At 42.9% G+C, this 17610-nt stretch overlaps 2 protein-coding genes across 3 annotated transcripts; both read right to left on the minus strand.

Annotated features, from left to right (window-relative positions):
- Positions 1 to 87: 87 nt before the first annotated feature.
- chrna2b (cholinergic receptor, nicotinic, alpha 2b (neuronal)) lies at positions 88 to 8854 on the minus strand. Its single transcript, XM_079290540.1, has 6 exons — positions 8696 to 8854; positions 4354 to 4502; positions 3720 to 3764; positions 3418 to 3527; positions 1166 to 2333; positions 88 to 777 (listed from the first exon to the last, which is right to left on the minus strand). Exons 1-6 carry the CDS (start codon positions 8760 to 8762, stop codon positions 652 to 654), a joined length of 1665 nt encoding a protein of 554 aa, XP_079146666.1. The 5' UTR covers positions 8763 to 8854; the 3' UTR covers positions 88 to 651.
- A 794-nt stretch (positions 8855 to 9648) lies between these two features.
- LOC306793089 (uncharacterized protein) lies at positions 9649 to 15377 on the minus strand. Of its 2 annotated transcripts, none has more exons than XM_079290542.1 (3): positions 15274 to 15377; positions 11112 to 11635; positions 9649 to 10745 (listed from the first exon to the last, which is right to left on the minus strand). In XM_079290542.1, exons 2-3 carry the CDS (start codon positions 11627 to 11629, stop codon positions 10607 to 10609), a joined length of 657 nt encoding a protein of 218 aa, XP_079146668.1. In that variant the 5' UTR covers positions 11630 to 11635; positions 15274 to 15377; the 3' UTR covers positions 9649 to 10606. The 2 variants fall into 2 exon arrangements, with proteins under 2 accessions (XP_079146668.1, XP_079146667.1); XM_079290541.1 differs by having other exon boundaries at positions 15162 to 15287.
- Positions 15378 to 17610: the final 2233 nt, after the last annotated feature.

A 17610-nucleotide genomic window follows, 5' to 3' on the forward strand; every position in this document is an offset into this window, starting at 1 on the left:
TAGATGTTCTATGTTTAGGAAGGACAACTCCTAGCGTTTATTGAGTGTGGTGAAAATGACCTAAGAGTTTTCAAAGGTTTCAAGAGGGTATTTATTACACAGTATGGTCATTCAAAAATAATTGTAATCATGGCGGCGTGAGAAAAAAAACAGGTTAAAAAAATGGGAAATTCTCTCCAAAGCACCACAAATGACCCCAGCTAGTGTGTCGAGTCCAGTATATGCCGACTCTGGCTCCATGCTGTTTTAGCTAGCATGTGACGCTAACTGACATGCTGAAAGAGACAACATACTAAACACTGGCACGTTAACATATTAACATGAGTATGCATGTTGACATGCTAATGTTAGCATTTAGGTCAAACTCAACCAAAGCAACATTACAGGTGAGGTCAACAAAGTGCAGCTTAGATGGATGGAAGTTGATCCAAGTGACAAGCTGAGTCAGATCCCCTAAAATGGACACTGTACAGAGGACAGACCCTTTTGATGCAACTCTAGTTATAAGGATCTAAAATTAGCACACAAAAAACCCGCTAACGCAGCAAATTACATACATTTTTCACATTCCGAGTCTTGAAGGAGAGTTCAGTTACATTTTGAATGTCGAACTTCACTAACTAGTGGTGGTTAAGGACCTTCTCCCGTGAGCTAGATCATGCCGGCTAGCCAAGGGGGTAGGAAGAGGCCAACGGTCCCAAGCAGGCACACAATAATGAACATCCACAGGAAGATGCGGTCAATCACCATTGCGACATACTTCCAATCCTCTTTCACCTGTGTGGAGCGACAGAAAGAGACAGAGAGAAATAAGAGAACACAAGAAATGAAAAAGTTGCACATGAAATTCTTATTGTGATGGCCATAGTTTATAAGCAAACATCTAACAGTTACGGATATTTGGAGTCGTGTTTATGGCCACCTGGGTAATGTCAGTCGATTTTTCACTCTCTTTTAGCGATTAAAAACAATCTTAAACTGGACTTCACATTCACTGAGCTCAAAGGGATACTATGATATTTGTATTAGTGCTATAACAAAGGGCATCTTTGGCACACAGTACATTGAAACATTATCCATAAGGACGGTTTTTGCTGCAACAGAGAGATATAAAGGACAGGTGTCGTTCTGATATTAGAAGAAGTGGTATTTCATTGATACTCACGCTGAAGTCGGCATCCTCAGCCCTCAGATGGTCTGCAATGTAGTGCACCCCTTCCAGAGCGCGTATAACACTTGGTGAAAGCAGGAATGATGAGTCTGATACTGTGTTATCGGCTTTAGTGGGCCTCTGCGTGGGATTGACTCTGGCCCCTATTGAAAGTATGTTTGTCCCTGCAGGCCCCTCCTGTTGGTTCTGGCTGTTCTGAGGGTTTTTCTGTTGCGGTGGAGGGGTCGCCCCTGGAGGTCTGGGCGAAGGAGGGCGAAAGGAGAAGTACGACGTCAGCGTTCCCAGCTCTAAATCCTCATAAGAGCTCCTGTCGGGGTCCTCTGACGTGGTCCCATCTCTTAACCAGGTCGCCGAGGTGCTGAGGCAGTTGCTGGATTTGAACCCGGTTAGCCGTCCCTGCCGGCGCACCAGCGCCGCTTCCTGCTGCATCAGCAACAGCCTGCGACGCCGGCCATTTGGCGCAGGCCGCCGCATGAACAGCCAGCGTGGGATCAGGTTCAGGAACACGGCGTGGACCCAGCGGGGCATCTTGTGAGTGCCGGGGGAGCGGTGGTGCACGTTGAGCACGAAGACCGTGATGACGATGGAGAGGGTGACGAAGATCATCGTGAAGAGGAGGTACTCGCCGATGAGCGGGATGACGAGGGACGTGGACGGTATGATCTCGGTGATGAGGAGAAGGAAAACGGTGAGGGACAGCAGCACGGAGATGCACAGGGTGATCTTCTCACCGCAGTCCGAGGGCAGATAGAAAACCAGCACCGTGAGGCAGGAGATCAGCAAACAGGGGATGATGAGGTTGATGGTGTAAAACAAGGGAAGCCTTCGAATGATGAAGAAGTAGGTGATGTCCGGGTAGATCTCATGGCAGCAGTCGTATTTCTTTGTGTTGTACGTCCCCACGGCGTTGATGATGGCCCATTCGCCGCTCTCCCAGTAGTTGTTCAGGTCCACTGTGTTTTCCGTTCGCTCCAGGTCGATCTTGGCCTTGTCGTACGTCCAGGAGCCAAATTTCATTTTACAGTTCTGTTGATCGAAGGGGAAGAAGGTGACGTCGATGCTGCAGGAGCTCTTGTAAATGGCAGGAGGGACCCAGCGGACTTTACCGGTGTGGAATAGGTGAGCTTTCGTCATATGGGTCACGGCAAACTCTCCATCAGCGCTGGAAAAAGCAGAGACCTCAATTCTTTTAATATCTGGGAACTAAGGCTGAAATAGCAGATAAACCTGCTTCCAACTGCCCGTTGTGCTGAGAAAAGGATCTTTTCTCACTTTAGAAACTATGCAGCGTAAAAGTATTGCTTTCCCAATAATAATCGTCTCCGGTAATCTCCCCTCCATTCATCGCTTTAATGGTGATGACAGCTTCTGCTGAAAACGTTATGATGAGTCGCTATCATACCATCAGTTTCACACCTTTGAAAGAAAATGTAATTTACAGATTGTGATCTCGCCGGCTCGATGGAGCAGAAATCCGTCATCAACGCGCTCAGTTTAAGCTCCTTGAGGTGGAATTAGGAGAAGGGAGAGCTTTCTCAAAATCTATTTCACACTGTAGCAATTACACCTCTGACAGCATCAACACGCATGAACAGCGATGCACAATAGAAATGCAGTTAATGGAACAACTGTTGGAGCTAAATCATAATTTGACTTAAAGCTGTTTTCCAAAGTGAAGTGTGTTGAAATATAACCAGAGGATCAGAATGTTGTATCATCACTAGATGGCGCCATTTTCATACCATACGACAGCCAGTAAAGAGGCATCAGTTTGAACCAATATATCACTTTGAGTGTAGCTGTTACTCTGTATCAGGGTCCACTGTTGCGTGTCATGAAAAGTGGCTGGCGTGACCTGATGATGAAACCAATTAAATAACGTGCTTATGTGGAGTAGAGCGGCTTAGCTTTGTCAATGTACCGCTAAGCTGATTGACAGAAAATTTAATCGGCAACCGTTTGAGTCATCAATTTATCATTTAAGCAACAGAAATGCAAAAAGTTAAAAGGTTAAAGCTGCTCCGTTGTGAATACCTTATGGATTTCTTTATCGTTTATGAGAGTAAACTCATGGGTTTAACAACAAGTCACCTTCCATTCTGGGAGATTGTGATTGCCACTGATTACGGTTTTCCGACAATTAATCTGTGAATTAAGAGCAGAATAATAATATGTACAAAACAATAATTGCAGGTCTAATGGTGAGGTTATTTGTTGCCGACATGTTCGTCTCTTATCGCACTTACTTGTTGTAGAGGACAATGTCTGGGACCCATATGAGCTCTGATGGGACTCTTATGGACGTCACGTTGTCGTAGTCGGATGGGTTCCAGCGAAGTTTGTAGTCATTCCACTCCTGAGAGACACAAACAACATGTTCTGTAGCGGGCTATGATCCTTGATTGTCATTCAATTCCTCATAAATGTTGTCAAATGAGCACTGTAGATGTAGGTTTTCATATTCTTAACATTTGAAATCACCAGATCCCCTCTGAGAAAAAAAAAAGAAAATCTTAATCATAAATCAATACGGACACATTTTTCTGACCTGTTTAAGCCACACGTTGGTTGTCATCATTTGGTTCTTCTCATCCTAGCAGACAGAGAGAGAGAGAGAGAGAGAGAGAGAGAGAGAGAGAGAGAGAGAGAGACAGAGAGAGACAGTAGAGACTGAGTTACGTCTGTCAACTAAGGCCAGAGGAATATATGAGAGAGAGGTTCTTTGAGGTTTGTCAAAGGAGACCCGAATATAGCTTGCAGCATCTTTACGTCAATAACTTGATGGATGTGAAGTGTTCTGTAACAGTTTTTCTCTGGCAGGGCAGACGGTGCATGAAGTTTGTTTTTGCTGCTGTATTTTAAAATGCCAAAGAGTCCATACTGTTGGAAAAACCACATAAAACGGAGTAAAGTCGGGTAAAGTTGCAGTGCTCCCAAATATAGGGAATATTAAACACACTAATTAAAGCTCTAGGGATACATTACTGCACTTGCACTGCATTGGATGTATACAAATCTGCAACTTCACTAAAACAAACTCATTATATTCCAAAGAGAATCAAATCTTTGGTTCACATTAAAAGCAGCGTGCACGTCACCAAATATAGCTTGTGTTTTAAATATCGCCTCCATTATTGTTTTCATGCACTGTACGAATTGGACAGACACGCGTGACGACTCACCACATCAATGAGCTGTGCGATGGACAGTCCGAACTTGACAATGACGACGTCGGAGATGTTCGGCACGGGTCTCGACCACTTGTTGTAAACGGCAAACAACTTCTTGAAGAGCTCATCCTCGGCGTGCGAGGTCTTCTCGTGACAAAGAGCTGCGGATACATTCTTTCTTGTAATTAAAACAATCTTTATCAAACAAACATTTATTGAGGACAGATATAATATGGGTATATTTATACAACACGGCACTATTCCAGATACAATTTCACGCTCACCTTCTTTTTTAAATTTGAATATGCACTTATCTACATTTAAATAATATGAAACTGTGAAATCGAACCGGTGTTAGTGCAAATATCCTTTAGAAATGTTGACATCAAGGTCATTTTGACAGTAATAATGTGTGAGTTTTGTTCAGCAGTTAATATTTGATGATATGATAATAAATGCATGTAAAGTGACTACTGAGGGAGACCAAAGGAGTAAATTACATAGAGTACATAGAGATCACATCCATGTTCTCTCATCCTCTCCTCTAATCCTCACGTAACAAACTGCAGTGGATCAGGCCGGCATGATATCGTGGCTTTTGGGCGTGAAGGCGAGAGAACATCTCGTGTTTCAGCGCAGCAGTCTCCTCTAAACATCCCAGACCTTTCTTGGTAAAGTCTAATCGACTTTCCCACATCTTAGCAAATCTTCTGATCTCTTGATCTGAGCTCCCCGTGCGAGTCGTCGGTTTAAAAAAAACAACCTCTTGAGGTGAGCAGGTGGAGACTGGGGAAGTTTGTCCGTCGGCAGCAACACCATTTCAGCTGCAACCTCTCTTTTTATCCCTCAAATGTTGTTCATATGTACGTGTTGCTTCACAATGAGGGGTGGCTTAATCAAATTGATTAGGAATATGCAGTCGAGACAGATTTGCGTACAAGCTCAAACTGAGTCACTGTTTTATTTTTCTGCAGAATGAAATAGACAGTAAATCCCTCCTCTTGGGGATTACAGCTTCCACCTTCATCAGTCAATTGCACACATCATCGCTTGCTTGTGTTACGTGGAGGTGAGCTAATGTCTCACCAGTGAAGGGTGTTTATTGTCGAGCTGTCTGCCACTCTGTGTTACAGCTGATGCATGAAACAATTAACTCAGTTTTCACTTGAGGCAGAGGGTGATGATAACATGTTTACATTTGTGTATTCCCTTATCGCTACTGGATTAAAAAAACAACAACATATATCATCTGAGGCAAATTTGTGATTTGGGGCTATACAAAAATGAATTGAATTGAATAAAATATGAACTGAGAAAGAAATGTTTGATCAGCATCCCTTAAATTTGTTTTTCGAAATAATTGCAACCAAAATACGTACTGAGTGGGACATAACTTTAAAAACATTTCATTTCATTGAAAGCTACTTCAAGGAACTTTAATTTTGCGTTGATTTTGTAAGTCCTTGCGGGGAAAAAAAAGTGATAATGTTTCAGCGCACCAGAGTCCCTTTAGACTCATTTTACTCCAGCAGGGTCTGACAGTCTGCTCCTGCTCAGTCCTGGCTCCCTTCTAGCCTGCTGGCTGGAGGTGGAGCCTCCTGCTGGAGCTTCCAACTGCCGGTTGCAGGTGGCTGCGAAGCCGGATCTGGGTCTCTCTGCGGCGGGATGGTTGCTGCTGGAGGACCCCGCTGGAGTCTGAGCTGAAGGACTCTCTGGTGAACCCAAAATCAGATTTAGTCTGATTTCGCGCAGAATCCGGCCCCGTGGCACCGATGACAAACATTAAGAAATAGCCAATCGTCTTGCTGATATGAAGGTCATATAGAGGCATCAGTATTTAATTGAGAATTTCATAAGCAGTTAAAAGTTCCTCAAATTAACTTTAAATAAACCATGTAATGGCACCACTGTTTATAAACAACCCCAATTGGCTTTACTGTAATGGAATTTCTAGTCACCTATAGACTGACTCATGACACCACTGACTACTGCAACAAGCCAGTGTGTAGAGTGTGTAATCAAATTATACTCGTTGTTTAATGTACAGACAGAGAATGCATCTTGCCTCAAGAATCAATATTTCACAAAAAAAAAGAAAATCAATATATTTGGGTTTAGATGCCATAAACACTCCCTCCCTCTGGATCTCCGTTTTTGACAGCGTGAGGATGTAATGAGGTGTGCGTCCATCAAAGATCATAAAACGAGACCTTGGGCCACCTGCATCTGGCAGCAGTCACGGTTGCTTAGCAAAGGCCACATCATCGCCTGGCCATGGGCGAGTCGTGGTTCTGACGACCGCATTGACAAGTATTTACAACTCTTTAGTGTGGGACAGGCCAGTGGAGGATAACCAGGTGAGGAGCTTAAATGTTGCTTGGACGTAACCTGAAGGATACATGCAAATCTGTCAACATGATTTATTGCCCATGCTAATTCCTTAGCCCGAGGGTCTTTAACAGAGGAAGCCTGGACAAATATGCAGATGAAGTCGATGTAACACAGCAGTCTTACACATGTGGTCTGTGGATATCATGTGAAGTGACAATTTAGAAAACATGGAATTGTTTGTTGGAAAAAAATGGAGAAAGAAAGAAAAAGGAGGCATTAGACATGTATGAATTCGGAATTAATTTGCCCATGGTGCACTTGGGCTCATCCCCTGCCATCACGGACTAATTTGATTCTGGCAAACAAGCATGCAGCAGAGCCTTCTTATCTGCTCTCTTGACAGTCAGGGCGGCACATGTTCATCTGTCCGTGCATCTGGGGAAGGGACCAGATGTGGGACTTGACAAAAGAAAGGATGCCAAAGATCAAAGGCTCCTCCTGCCAGCAGATACTTGAAATGAGACGACGCCTCCGACATCCAGCACATTGGGCCGTGCATTTTGTACCGTGGCCAACCCCCTTGGCGAGGCGTATGAAAACACTGACCAGTTTAGATGATAAGAGTCAGCAGCTTCTCAAGCCAGAGGCGCTCTCGTGAAATTGGGCTGTCAAATATTTAAGAGTTAAAAAGATCACTTAAAAAAAAGCAAACAGGCAAAAAATGGCTGTTAGTTGACTGAAATTGCAGGAAATTCAGAAAGCTGAACTCAGTCAGTGACATAACGAGATTGGCACGCCATCAAGCACCTGCACGTGTGCTTGCTGGAGCATGTCACGAGAGCAACGGTACATTTTAAACCCCCTCTCTCTCATACGCCACACGAAGACGTACGTTATCTTAGACCTCTAAGTGAGCACTGGTTTGTCCATTTAACTCTTACCTGCATTCGAGTTAAAGGGGAACTCATAAACGTCAATGTAGAAGCTCGGAATCAAATAAAGCTGCCCTGAGTTCCACTGTCAAGTTGGTGGCTTTAAAGTCAAACTGAAATTAACCATTTTACGACTGTTCGATTATTTTCTTGATTCAATTATTGGCGGTCAGTGTTACCCAAAGCCCAAGTTGACGTCCTCAGATGTCTTCTTTTTGCCCATAACTCTGAGATATTCAGTTTTCTGTCACAGAGGAATACAGGAACTAGAACATATTCACATTTAGGAAGCTGGAATCAGAGAATTCTTCCTTTGTTTCTGGACAAATGACTCAAACTGATGAACAAAATAGTTGTCGAAGCGATACATCGTTGCAGCTCTAAACTAATACATTCTACCATTTCCAACCAATATGTTCTCTTGAAAGTTGTGCACAATGTATGGAGTATATTTACAGTATTAACTCTGGGCTTGAACCCTGAAACCTTCTCCAAATTCTGACCATATGCATCTTTCTCTTACCCATTGCTGTTTTGATGAAACAAATCTTAACACCTACTGAAAATATGACTATTACTAAGCTTTTGTGGCATATTGTGTGGAATATTTTCTCCCACTGTTCGAAGGATTTGTACATTTTTTGTGAAGCGCAGCTGCCTCTCTCTGACAACTTCTAGATGTATGGGTAAGGACACCAAACTCTCAGATGGGAACAGAAAGAAGCTTGCGTCATTCATCTCGAGTATATAACACTAGCTCTGTGTTATATGTTTTATTAAAACGAAGAATAAGTGCTGTGGAAGTGAAAGGTGGAGGGATTCCTATATGGCGATAATTGAAATTATATAGGAGAAAAGCATTGTGGGAGTTTTCGATGAAAGCAAGCGCGCAGGTGTTGACTGACAGGTGAGCTTACAATTAACTACTTTTAAGCCTCGTAACTTTTTATTTATTCGAAGTTTATCACTTACTACAGTGCAAATAAATGGTGTGCAGCACTCTGAGAGTTAGCTTATCGCTGAGGTAAAATGTGGGTTTCCATGCTGTCACGTTGAAGCCGCTGTACAACACACTAAAGAAAAGTGCTTACCTGACTGACTCAAAAGCAGCAAGTAGAGAACGGTCGTCCTCGCAGAGAACAGGTGGTCGTGTCCCATTTTGCACTCTGCTATTGAGAAGTCCCACTTCACCGGAGACGTTTCCGTCCGCTGTCAAAACGTTACCCTGAAACCGTAATTTGTGAGCGAAACCTGGCATCTTCGCAGCCGGGAGGCATATCAGGAGAACTTCGCCCGGTACCCTCAGTAGAGCTGCGTTTACTTCTGTGGGCGGGGAGTGAGTATGACGATACTCTGACTGAATAACTTTCTCCTAAAGCTCCGCATCGATGTATGCGTCACTGCTCGCACTATAGCCTTGCCTAGACGGGATGAGAGCGAGTCATGCACCTCTTGTTTGCGCGCTCCGAAAGCCTGTCCACGCGCCTGAGTTAGTGAACCATCCGGTGCTGAATCAGGGAGCGGGACCGGAACACCGTATCTTATCTCTGCTGTATTTGCAAATTAAAGTACCAGATCATAATAATGCCGAACTCGGATATCAAGTAATTCGTTGATGAAAAATAGTCCGGCTTTATTGCTGTGTATGTATTATCCAAACTATTCCACCTTTTTACGCACGGTGCCAAGATTTTACGCGTCCTTGGTGCCCCGATTTAAGTATTCGATATCCATTCAAATTTTAATTCGCTCTTTTCCATGATTAGAAGCGTTGTTAGCGGCCACTCTGGTATCGGCTGGGTCCGTAAAACCGCATCATCCAGTGTGAGAAGACAGGACACGTCTGAGTACTTCTCGTCTTTCATCTGGTACCTATAACAGTCCCTCCTCCTTTCTCGCTCGATCGTACACACACAATTCACCGTAAAAGTGGTAACTTGCATGTGTGGGAAATGATCGACCAATAACTGAAATTGCCTCCCGTTTTCTCAGAAATAGTAGCCTACAACTGATAGTTTATTTGTTTTTGTAAAACAGAGGATGCGTAAAAACGTGCCACTAGCAACTGAAACATCCCTGCTTCTGTGGGAGACAGCTAGAGGGCAGACTAGGTGAATGAATATGCCTTGTGAAGATTTAGTCCCCCTTAAATATTGATATGAGTAGAAGATGAAAAAGCCTGGCAACACATGCAGAAAACAAAAAACAACATATACAACATATTTCATTATGCATTGTACAAATTCATTACACATTTGATTATTTCAAACATTATTTCAAACAGGCTAAAGTGAGAATAGCACAATGGAGCTGGATACACAACAAAAAGCACATTTCTCACATTTGAACAGGTGAATCCAGCTGAGACCCAAAGATAGTTTTTGCTTCACTGATCCTAAGGTTTATATTCTGTGCAAACATTGTGCAGATTCAGAGGCGCTGCATGCGTTTTAAGAGCTTAATCAGGATTTTATTGGTGTTTCCTTCTCATTACTTCCTAATCACAGAAAAGGATTGTTTCCCTCATCCACAGGTTATTGCATTCCTCCAAACAACAGATAACAATGCTTTATAACAATGCCATCCACTGGAACCCACTACTTATCCTAAAGCGTACCCTGGCCTCCATCCTCACCCTGAAACCATGATGGTCCATCCACACCTTCTGGAGAAAACAGAGCCATTATGTTTGGTCTCTGACCGCCAATCTAGTCTGATCCATAAACACTCAACTTGGCTCAAACCTGCACCACATACTGTTACCACATGTGACCTCACCCAATTCCACGAGTCGTGCCTGGATGGAAAGTAATATTTTTATACCGTAAGTTTTTTTTACCAAACTAAATGTTTTTGCTGTGTCAATCATTCATTCTCTTAACTTTCCCTTCAACTTATACAGTTGATGTAATGCCTGACCATGACTCATTGTTGATACCGAACATGCTCACCGAGTTGGAGGATGACAAAAGAGCAGCAAACAGTTTTTTTCCAACACTTCCTCAGCGATGCATTTTGGCAATGTCTTTCAGCTGCTTGTTGAACGAAGCGTGCAGGGCCTGCGAGGAGACCTCCAGCCTGTCGGCGATGTCCGCTGCAACGCGGAACATGTCTTCAAAGGCCAACGACTCTTCTCTGATTCTGCTCCAGACGGACGGACAATCCAGGGTCACCGGGGGTGGAGGGACGGTAAAGGAAAGACCGATCAGATGTGGAGAGAGACGGAGTAAGTGACAGAGAAGCTGAGGACGTTAAATACATTATAAGGGAGGGGGGGGGTAATGCATATGGTTTCTGTTAATGCTGGTTATGTAATGGAAAAGCTTGTGTAAAGAGGAAAGACATATAGCAGATATAAAGCAAAGCTCGTCGGAGACAAAAAGACATATTCAAAAATAGTCAACTTAGAGGTGCACCATACCTTGTAGAATAATATCTGCATGTGTAGACATGAAAAAGAAACCAAGAACATTTCATTTGTTCGAAAAACAGATTCATTCCACTCACTTCTGCATTCCGGCGTTAAACACTTCCCCTTCCAGCTGCCTTTCCAGATCCTCTTCAGCTTTCTCTACAGCTTCATGGCAACTCTTGTTGTCCTCTGCGATCCCAACGACATTTTCCTTAATCACATCTTCGTAGCTCTGGTCTCCCAGCTCCGCCCCCACAAACTGCACCAGGTTCTCCATCACTGCCTTGTTGCCATGCTGGATGGCCTGCAGATAGGCCATCGCCTCTCTCCGGGCCTTCAGCCTTCGAGCCGAAGCGGCGCTCGTGCCGAAATGGACCGAGCACTCGTCCGGCTGAGGCTCGTGCTGCAGCGTCGGCGAGGAAGCTGCCGGTGTGATCCGGTCCTGATTGTGTCCCATCCTCACGGGCTCATCGCCGACAGCCTGAGACGTGTCATTGGCGGCCATTATCGCCGAGTAGTTGTCAAAGCCTGAACCCCAATCTCCACTTTGACAGAACGTTGGGGTTGCCATGGATACCCAGGCCAAGATGAAGGGCGTCCAACACCACCACATGGTAACCTGCAAACAGAGGAGGAAGAGGTGAGCGACTGAATAACTTCTGTGAACTTGATTAAGAGGTAAAGACGCGCCTTTGAGGAGTTGTCGCACATTTTAGGAAATATGCTGATTCATGTTTAAAGACATCTTTAAAAAAAAAATCTATTTCTCTGCAGACCTTTGGAGCACTGAGGGAGTATTAAGTGTGGACCCTCATTTGTCCACTATCACCTTTTATAAATCACAGCTTCTCCACTCGGCCTCCTCAGTAATCAGAGATAAACATTTACATTTTTCACTGAACTGTGAATCCAAAGATCCACCGGCTGTTTATTCGGGAACATGAGCACAGCTAAAAGTCTAACCTAAAGTTCATCCATTGTACTTTCTGCATCTCCATGTTTTAAACCTCTTTATGCCAAAAGAAGAGTTCTCTGGTGGCCGTGAAGTCTAAACCACACTGAGGCGACTTAACTCTGACCTTTCAGGACCTTAAGACATTTATTCCATGCATTTGGCAGTCGACATTCCTCCTTCAGCATTATACAACTTGCTTCTATTTAATTTTTAATGTTGTAGTGACTCTCTGAATGTCACACTGCATATTTTAGCAGTGATCATTTCATAGCAATGTGTAAATTATTAGCTAACATTTCCTTTTTCCTGAAGTTTTCTAATATGTCTCTGACCACATACCTTTATATTATGGTATGACATGGCATTATATAATATTTAGTCAAAGAAGCAGGTTACTGTGTATATATATATATATATATATATATATATATATATATATATATATATATATATATATATATATATATATATATATATATAAATAAATGTATTTATTCATGCTTTTCCACAGTTTTCTAACACCAGGGCTGTAAACATCAGCATTTAGTTCTGCTGCTTGTGTTATGATTAAATACTGTAGATGGCCTCGTACTCTGTGGTTTGGCCATGGCTGAAGAGATGCAGTAGAGTTGTGTTAAGCTGGGTCTGTAAAAGCTGACAAACACCCTTTTTACAGCTGTGCTTTGTGTTGCTTCTGGCAACTAGCGGCTGTCTGGGGGATCTTTCATAAAATCTATTCACCTCGTAAATCCTCACAACTTATGAGAGTACAGTGAGGGAGCTGCTTTTTACAAAATGCCAAACATCAGTCGTGACTTCATCACAAAGGGATTCAGTTTACTCAAAGTGTTTGCAGCTCAGCATGTGTAATAGTCAGGCGGCAACAGTGTTATTTTACCATTTTGCAGAGCGCCATGCATTTCCTCTCTTGTGCATCTGGAAATACATTTTTAAAAACCCAAACCCGGCCTGTGAGGCAGCGGCTTTGCAGAGCTTTCTGTGCTGTTATGAGGGCATTTGGTTTCAGCTGCAGTCTACTTTAACAGCAGCCTTGAGACTGTAATTATAACTTCTCATTGCTGGAACGAAAATTTGAGTTTAGTTGTCGATTTGCACCTTTTTGTCGAGAAACGCCGAGTGAGTGCCCAGTCATACTCGCTCCAACACCGTAAAATTGTCTGTTTATTTTAAGATGAGTTGGGCTGTGGCCCGGACACATAAAGCAACCAACTGTTGGCCGTTCTCTCTGCCCCCCTCTGTTTCTGATTACTTACAGCAGCTGTAAGAACAGTACACAGAAATATCCAAACCAGAGACTGCAAGCAGAGGCATCCAGTGTTGCATCGTGACGTTTGAGTAATGCATTTGCTCATTTTCTTTTGATTGACATGTCCAGTGTAAGTGACGGGCTGATGTAATCAACTGGAATAAAACAGATTTAACAAGTTATTTCCAGCGGAGACGCATGTCACGAGGAATGATTGGTTATTTGGACAGTTTGAATATTTCAGATATTATTCACGCCCTGAGCATTTCCAAACACCTTTGTATTACAATAGATATCTGCTGCTTCACCGTGACTCGTCATTCTCTGTCCTTTAAACCCACCACTCGTATATATGTGAGCCGTCAAGTGGGCAAATATTTGCAGAAACATTTTAAAGTGTTGACCTATAACTTTGGGTTAGCATGAGTCAGAAAGCGCTGCTGTAGGTGAGTCGAGTGTGAAACTTGTCATCAGATGAGTGAGAGCTGCAGTACAGCGTGTCCAAAGGTTCTTTATTCCTCTGAACTTGTACTGCTCTTGTTGGGATGTGTATATATATATCAAAACCGCATGGCACAGAGTGACAGCCTGTTCAGCCCAATGACAGAATGAAGCCAGTGGAAATTTAAGTCATCCTAAAATACCGCTTTATGGTATCTGTGTCCAATCACCGTCTCAGCAGTAAAAGGCAAAGGACATTTAGTGACATTGGGTCTCTAACAGGCCGGCTAACGAGAAGCACACACGTGCTCGTCTCCACACACGTGCTCGTCTCTCGTCACAGATTGGCAGGAGCAGCGGCCTTTGTCTTTGGAAAATATCTGCCCAATTTCCACGCTGGCGTCTTGTGGTTCAGTTGAAACAGTGTTTGTATTCGACGCTCTGTGGCCTGTGGTGAGCTTGTTGGCTCTGCTGTGAAGGAACTGTCTTTCTGGAGTGGCTTTTATAGGCCGACTCTTCTTTTGGCTTGAAATAGCAGAAGCTCGCCTGCAGAGGGAAATAAGTTCATTCGTATCCTTCACTTGTGTTTAATTGTCAAAGAAAAGCACCTTGTTTCGTGGTTCTTGTGACAGCAGTGCAGTGATTATTGATTGATTTACTATTGTAATTTGAATGAATTTGTTTCACTTTTGATGTTAATTGAATACCCAGAACAACTTAGCCAGAATGCACACTGATGCTACTGTAGTGTAGGCTGCACAATAACATTAAAATATGTAATCGTTGAAGAAATCAGGATTCATTTCCCTCCCTTGTTTTGAGTAAATTAATCAGAACTACTGAGATTACTTTCTCGATTATTGGTTTGGTCCAAAAAATGTCAGAAAAAAAAACTAGCTCCAACTACAATCTATTCAATTCATGATCCGAAAAGCAGCAAATTTACACGATTCAGAAGCTGGAACAAGGGGATGTTTGGCATAATTGCATGGTTTCGATATCTTTACCAATGAAATATCTGTTTTCCAGCCTTTTAGTTGTCACAGTGCATCTTGAGATCACTAACATCCCTTAGCTGCGGGTCAGAGCTGATCTGGTTGTTTGTGATGCAGCTGCAGCTCAACCCTGTGGCCCCCTCTTGTCAAAGCCTGAACAGGTATATGTTTCACAGGTGTCACAACACTCAACCGCTTCAATGTGATGACAACGAGGTCTTTGCCAAAGAGCCAATACAACATAGAGAGGCCTCACAGGTTCAGTGATGAGTTTCATGTAAATTAGAGACAGACTTGGCAGCATAATAATTCAAGAGACATAAGCATAAGATACTTAGAGGTGTCCTATGAAATTAGCAGTGGGTTGTTTTGAAGTTTAAGTTATGTTTCTCTCCTTTTACCAGTGGTGTCAGCGCCAGGTGAGAAAGCCCAAGCTTCCCATTAAACACTATAACTAAAGTTTTAAGAATCCAAAAGACAAACTTACCAAAACTCCAGTTATTCACAGCTAAATTCTGCCACCTCCACTTTCTCAGCCCACTCAAACGATTCTAAAGTCTGAGGACTACCATTCACAGGCTCAGAGAACAAATACTCACTTCCTTTCCTTCTTCATGTCAGGGAAAAAAAATGCAGACACACACACACACACAATTAGGGTTTGGCTGGAGAGCGTGGTCGTCTGTGTGCTCCTGACTGCTGCTGGGAGGGGAAGGTAGAGGGGAGGGGGATGTTTGTAGAAAAGGCTGAAACTGAATGATTTCTTTCTTTGCAGTGGAAAGAGGGGCTGGCAAAAGGAGGGGGAGTAATCTACTTCACATCTGGGCTCTGGTGGGGGACAGAGGAAGCTCGAGGGTTCCATAGCAGAGGGGTAAATGTGCGTTTTATGACCGTGCTGTATATGCATTTCTTATTTATTCTCGGTATTATCCCATTAGATGTGTCAGAAGTATTTTAATATGTGAAATGCAACGCCAAGCTTTTTTCCCAGCAGATATTATGACCTCCAAACCGAGACAATCTGCAATGGTGACAGATTAATAACGCACTGAGTTGAGTTGGGTTGATAAAGCTCCGATATTGTGGTCTAGTTGTATTTTCTCTCATGAAATGTATTCTTAAAAGGACACTGAGTTCTTGAAAGGGGGTGTAGTTCTGCCCTCTAATCTAACTCTCACGAGTGAAACTTCATTTAGAACATTTCTTTAATACTCAATGAAAAATGATTAATGATACGAAAAACCAATCAGTTTTGCGTTTGAATTCTTCAACTAATTTGTCATTAAAAGGTATTTTATTGAAGTTCCACCTCATGTAATTGGTGTTTTACGGTTGAAGCAAGGCCGAGGAGCTTTCATCCCATTAACACCTGGTATTAAAAGGTAATGTTGTGCCCTTCTATCTTCTGACGATTTAAATTCATTCTTCCGTTATCTCCATAAACAGATATCGACATATGACAGCAGAATCTGAAGGACAAGTTTTTGGTATCACAAGAGTTCAGCTCGTGGTCCGTTTGTAGTATTTGTATTTGTTTGGTAGTGTTGACCGATCACCTCTGAGCAGGCTTTGGTTGCATGCAGGTAAACCGTCTGTGTGGAGAGCAAAAGATGAATTGGCCAAAATGCACCAATGTAACCATATAGTTACAGAGTGCAAGAGTTCTAAAACACGGATTATAAAGCACTGAACTTTGAAAAAAACAAAACATATTCTGAAAAACTGTCAACAACAACCTGTCTCTGGTGATACGGTTGCTGGTCTTTTGTTTGTGAAATTGATGGAGTGTGTCTTTGAGTGTGTCTTTGATTGGCTTCGTAAATGAAACCTGCTTCCACCGTCTATTGTTGCATCCCAGCTGCACAACACAATGTAAAAGACTTACTATTTAGAATAAAATGGAGATGGAAGAGTTTCTCATCCGATGACCAAGCTGTGTTTGTTTTGTTGACAGTGTTGTATAGGCAGAGTGCTTTTTAACGCCAGGTATAAATGGGGTATTTTTCTTTTTCCCTTAGCCTGCACAGATGTTCTTGTCTCTTCAATGCAGGATGAAAGACATGCAAAACAGCTAAAAAAGAGAATGCACACGTTTCTGGAATCGTGCCACAGGCAGGTGTGCTCACTGACAGGAAAAGACAAATTAATGACAGCTGCTGATGGCTGCCAATAATCCAGATCAGCAACGATTTGACTGATTCATAAAAACACCTACCGCAGGTCAATGTCTCACCAGAGGCTGAATTTGCAAAGGGCACGGAAGAGATCTATGGTTTTTATCGACCTCTAATCGGTAACCAAGACACAACAACATTGACGGGTCTCTGACGTGTCTAACTTTTCTAAAAAGAGGATTAAACACATTTAAGTCGAATATCGGATAGAGATACCAGATATTTACCTTTTTGGGTTTCCCTTTTAGGATGTTTTAATAAACCATGAATCTCCCTTTAATGTAGCTTTGAAATAGGATATGATGACCATCATCTTCTCCTCGCCTCACGTTGTATTCAGGTCACCTTCGCATCTTTAGTTTGGTATAAAAATGTAGCGTTGTTAGCATTTTTAGCTCCGTTTTTGTTTTAAATATCTTGCTGAGTCGTTGTCACTGTTGCTTAATGTCGGAGTGTAATCCATGAGGGCTTGCAGCCGGGCACTGATGAAGAGGCGGTGCCTAATGCCCGGAGACAGCAGCCTCAAAACGCGGCTGTTTGGGGGGGAAAGGGCTCACAAACATGACTTTGAGGTATGCCTCCACTCGCACACACACACAGAGGGATGAGCAGAGGAGACGCTGTGCGAGGTTAAAGTGCGGTTACATGTGAAAGCCTCCTCAGTTATCTAAATCAACATAATGATTTACATACTCGTGTAATAGTTCATGTTTAGTTTACTAAAGTTTTCATACGCCCTCTCATAACGTCAACAGAATAACA

The sequence above is a fragment of the Melanostigma gelatinosum genome (assembly GCF_949748355.1).
Source record: "Melanostigma gelatinosum genome assembly, chromosome: 19".
NCBI classification, from domain to species: domain Eukaryota; kingdom Metazoa; phylum Chordata; class Actinopteri; order Perciformes; family Zoarcidae; genus Melanostigma; species Melanostigma gelatinosum.

Coding starts and splice junctions, on each gene's coding strand:
- LOC306793089 (XM_079290542.1), bottom strand. CDS start 11,629: ATGTGGTGGTGTTGGACGCCCTTCATCTTGGCCTGGGTATCCATGGCA. Junction 10,746..11,111: donor TTTAACGCCGGAATGCAGAA/GTGAGTGGAATG, acceptor CGTCTGGAGCAG/AATCAGAGAAGAGTCGTTGG.
- chrna2b (XM_079290540.1), bottom strand. CDS start 8,762: ATGGGACACGACCACCTGTTCTCTGCGAGGACGACCGTTCTCTACTTG. Junction 3,765..4,353: donor TCGCACAGCTCATTGATGTG/GTGAGTCGTCAC, acceptor TCTGTCTGCTAG/GATGAGAAGAACCAAATGAT. Junction 778..1,165: donor CTGAGGATGCCGACTTCAGC/GTGAGTATCAAT, acceptor CGCTCCACACAG/GTGAAAGAGGATTGGAAGTA.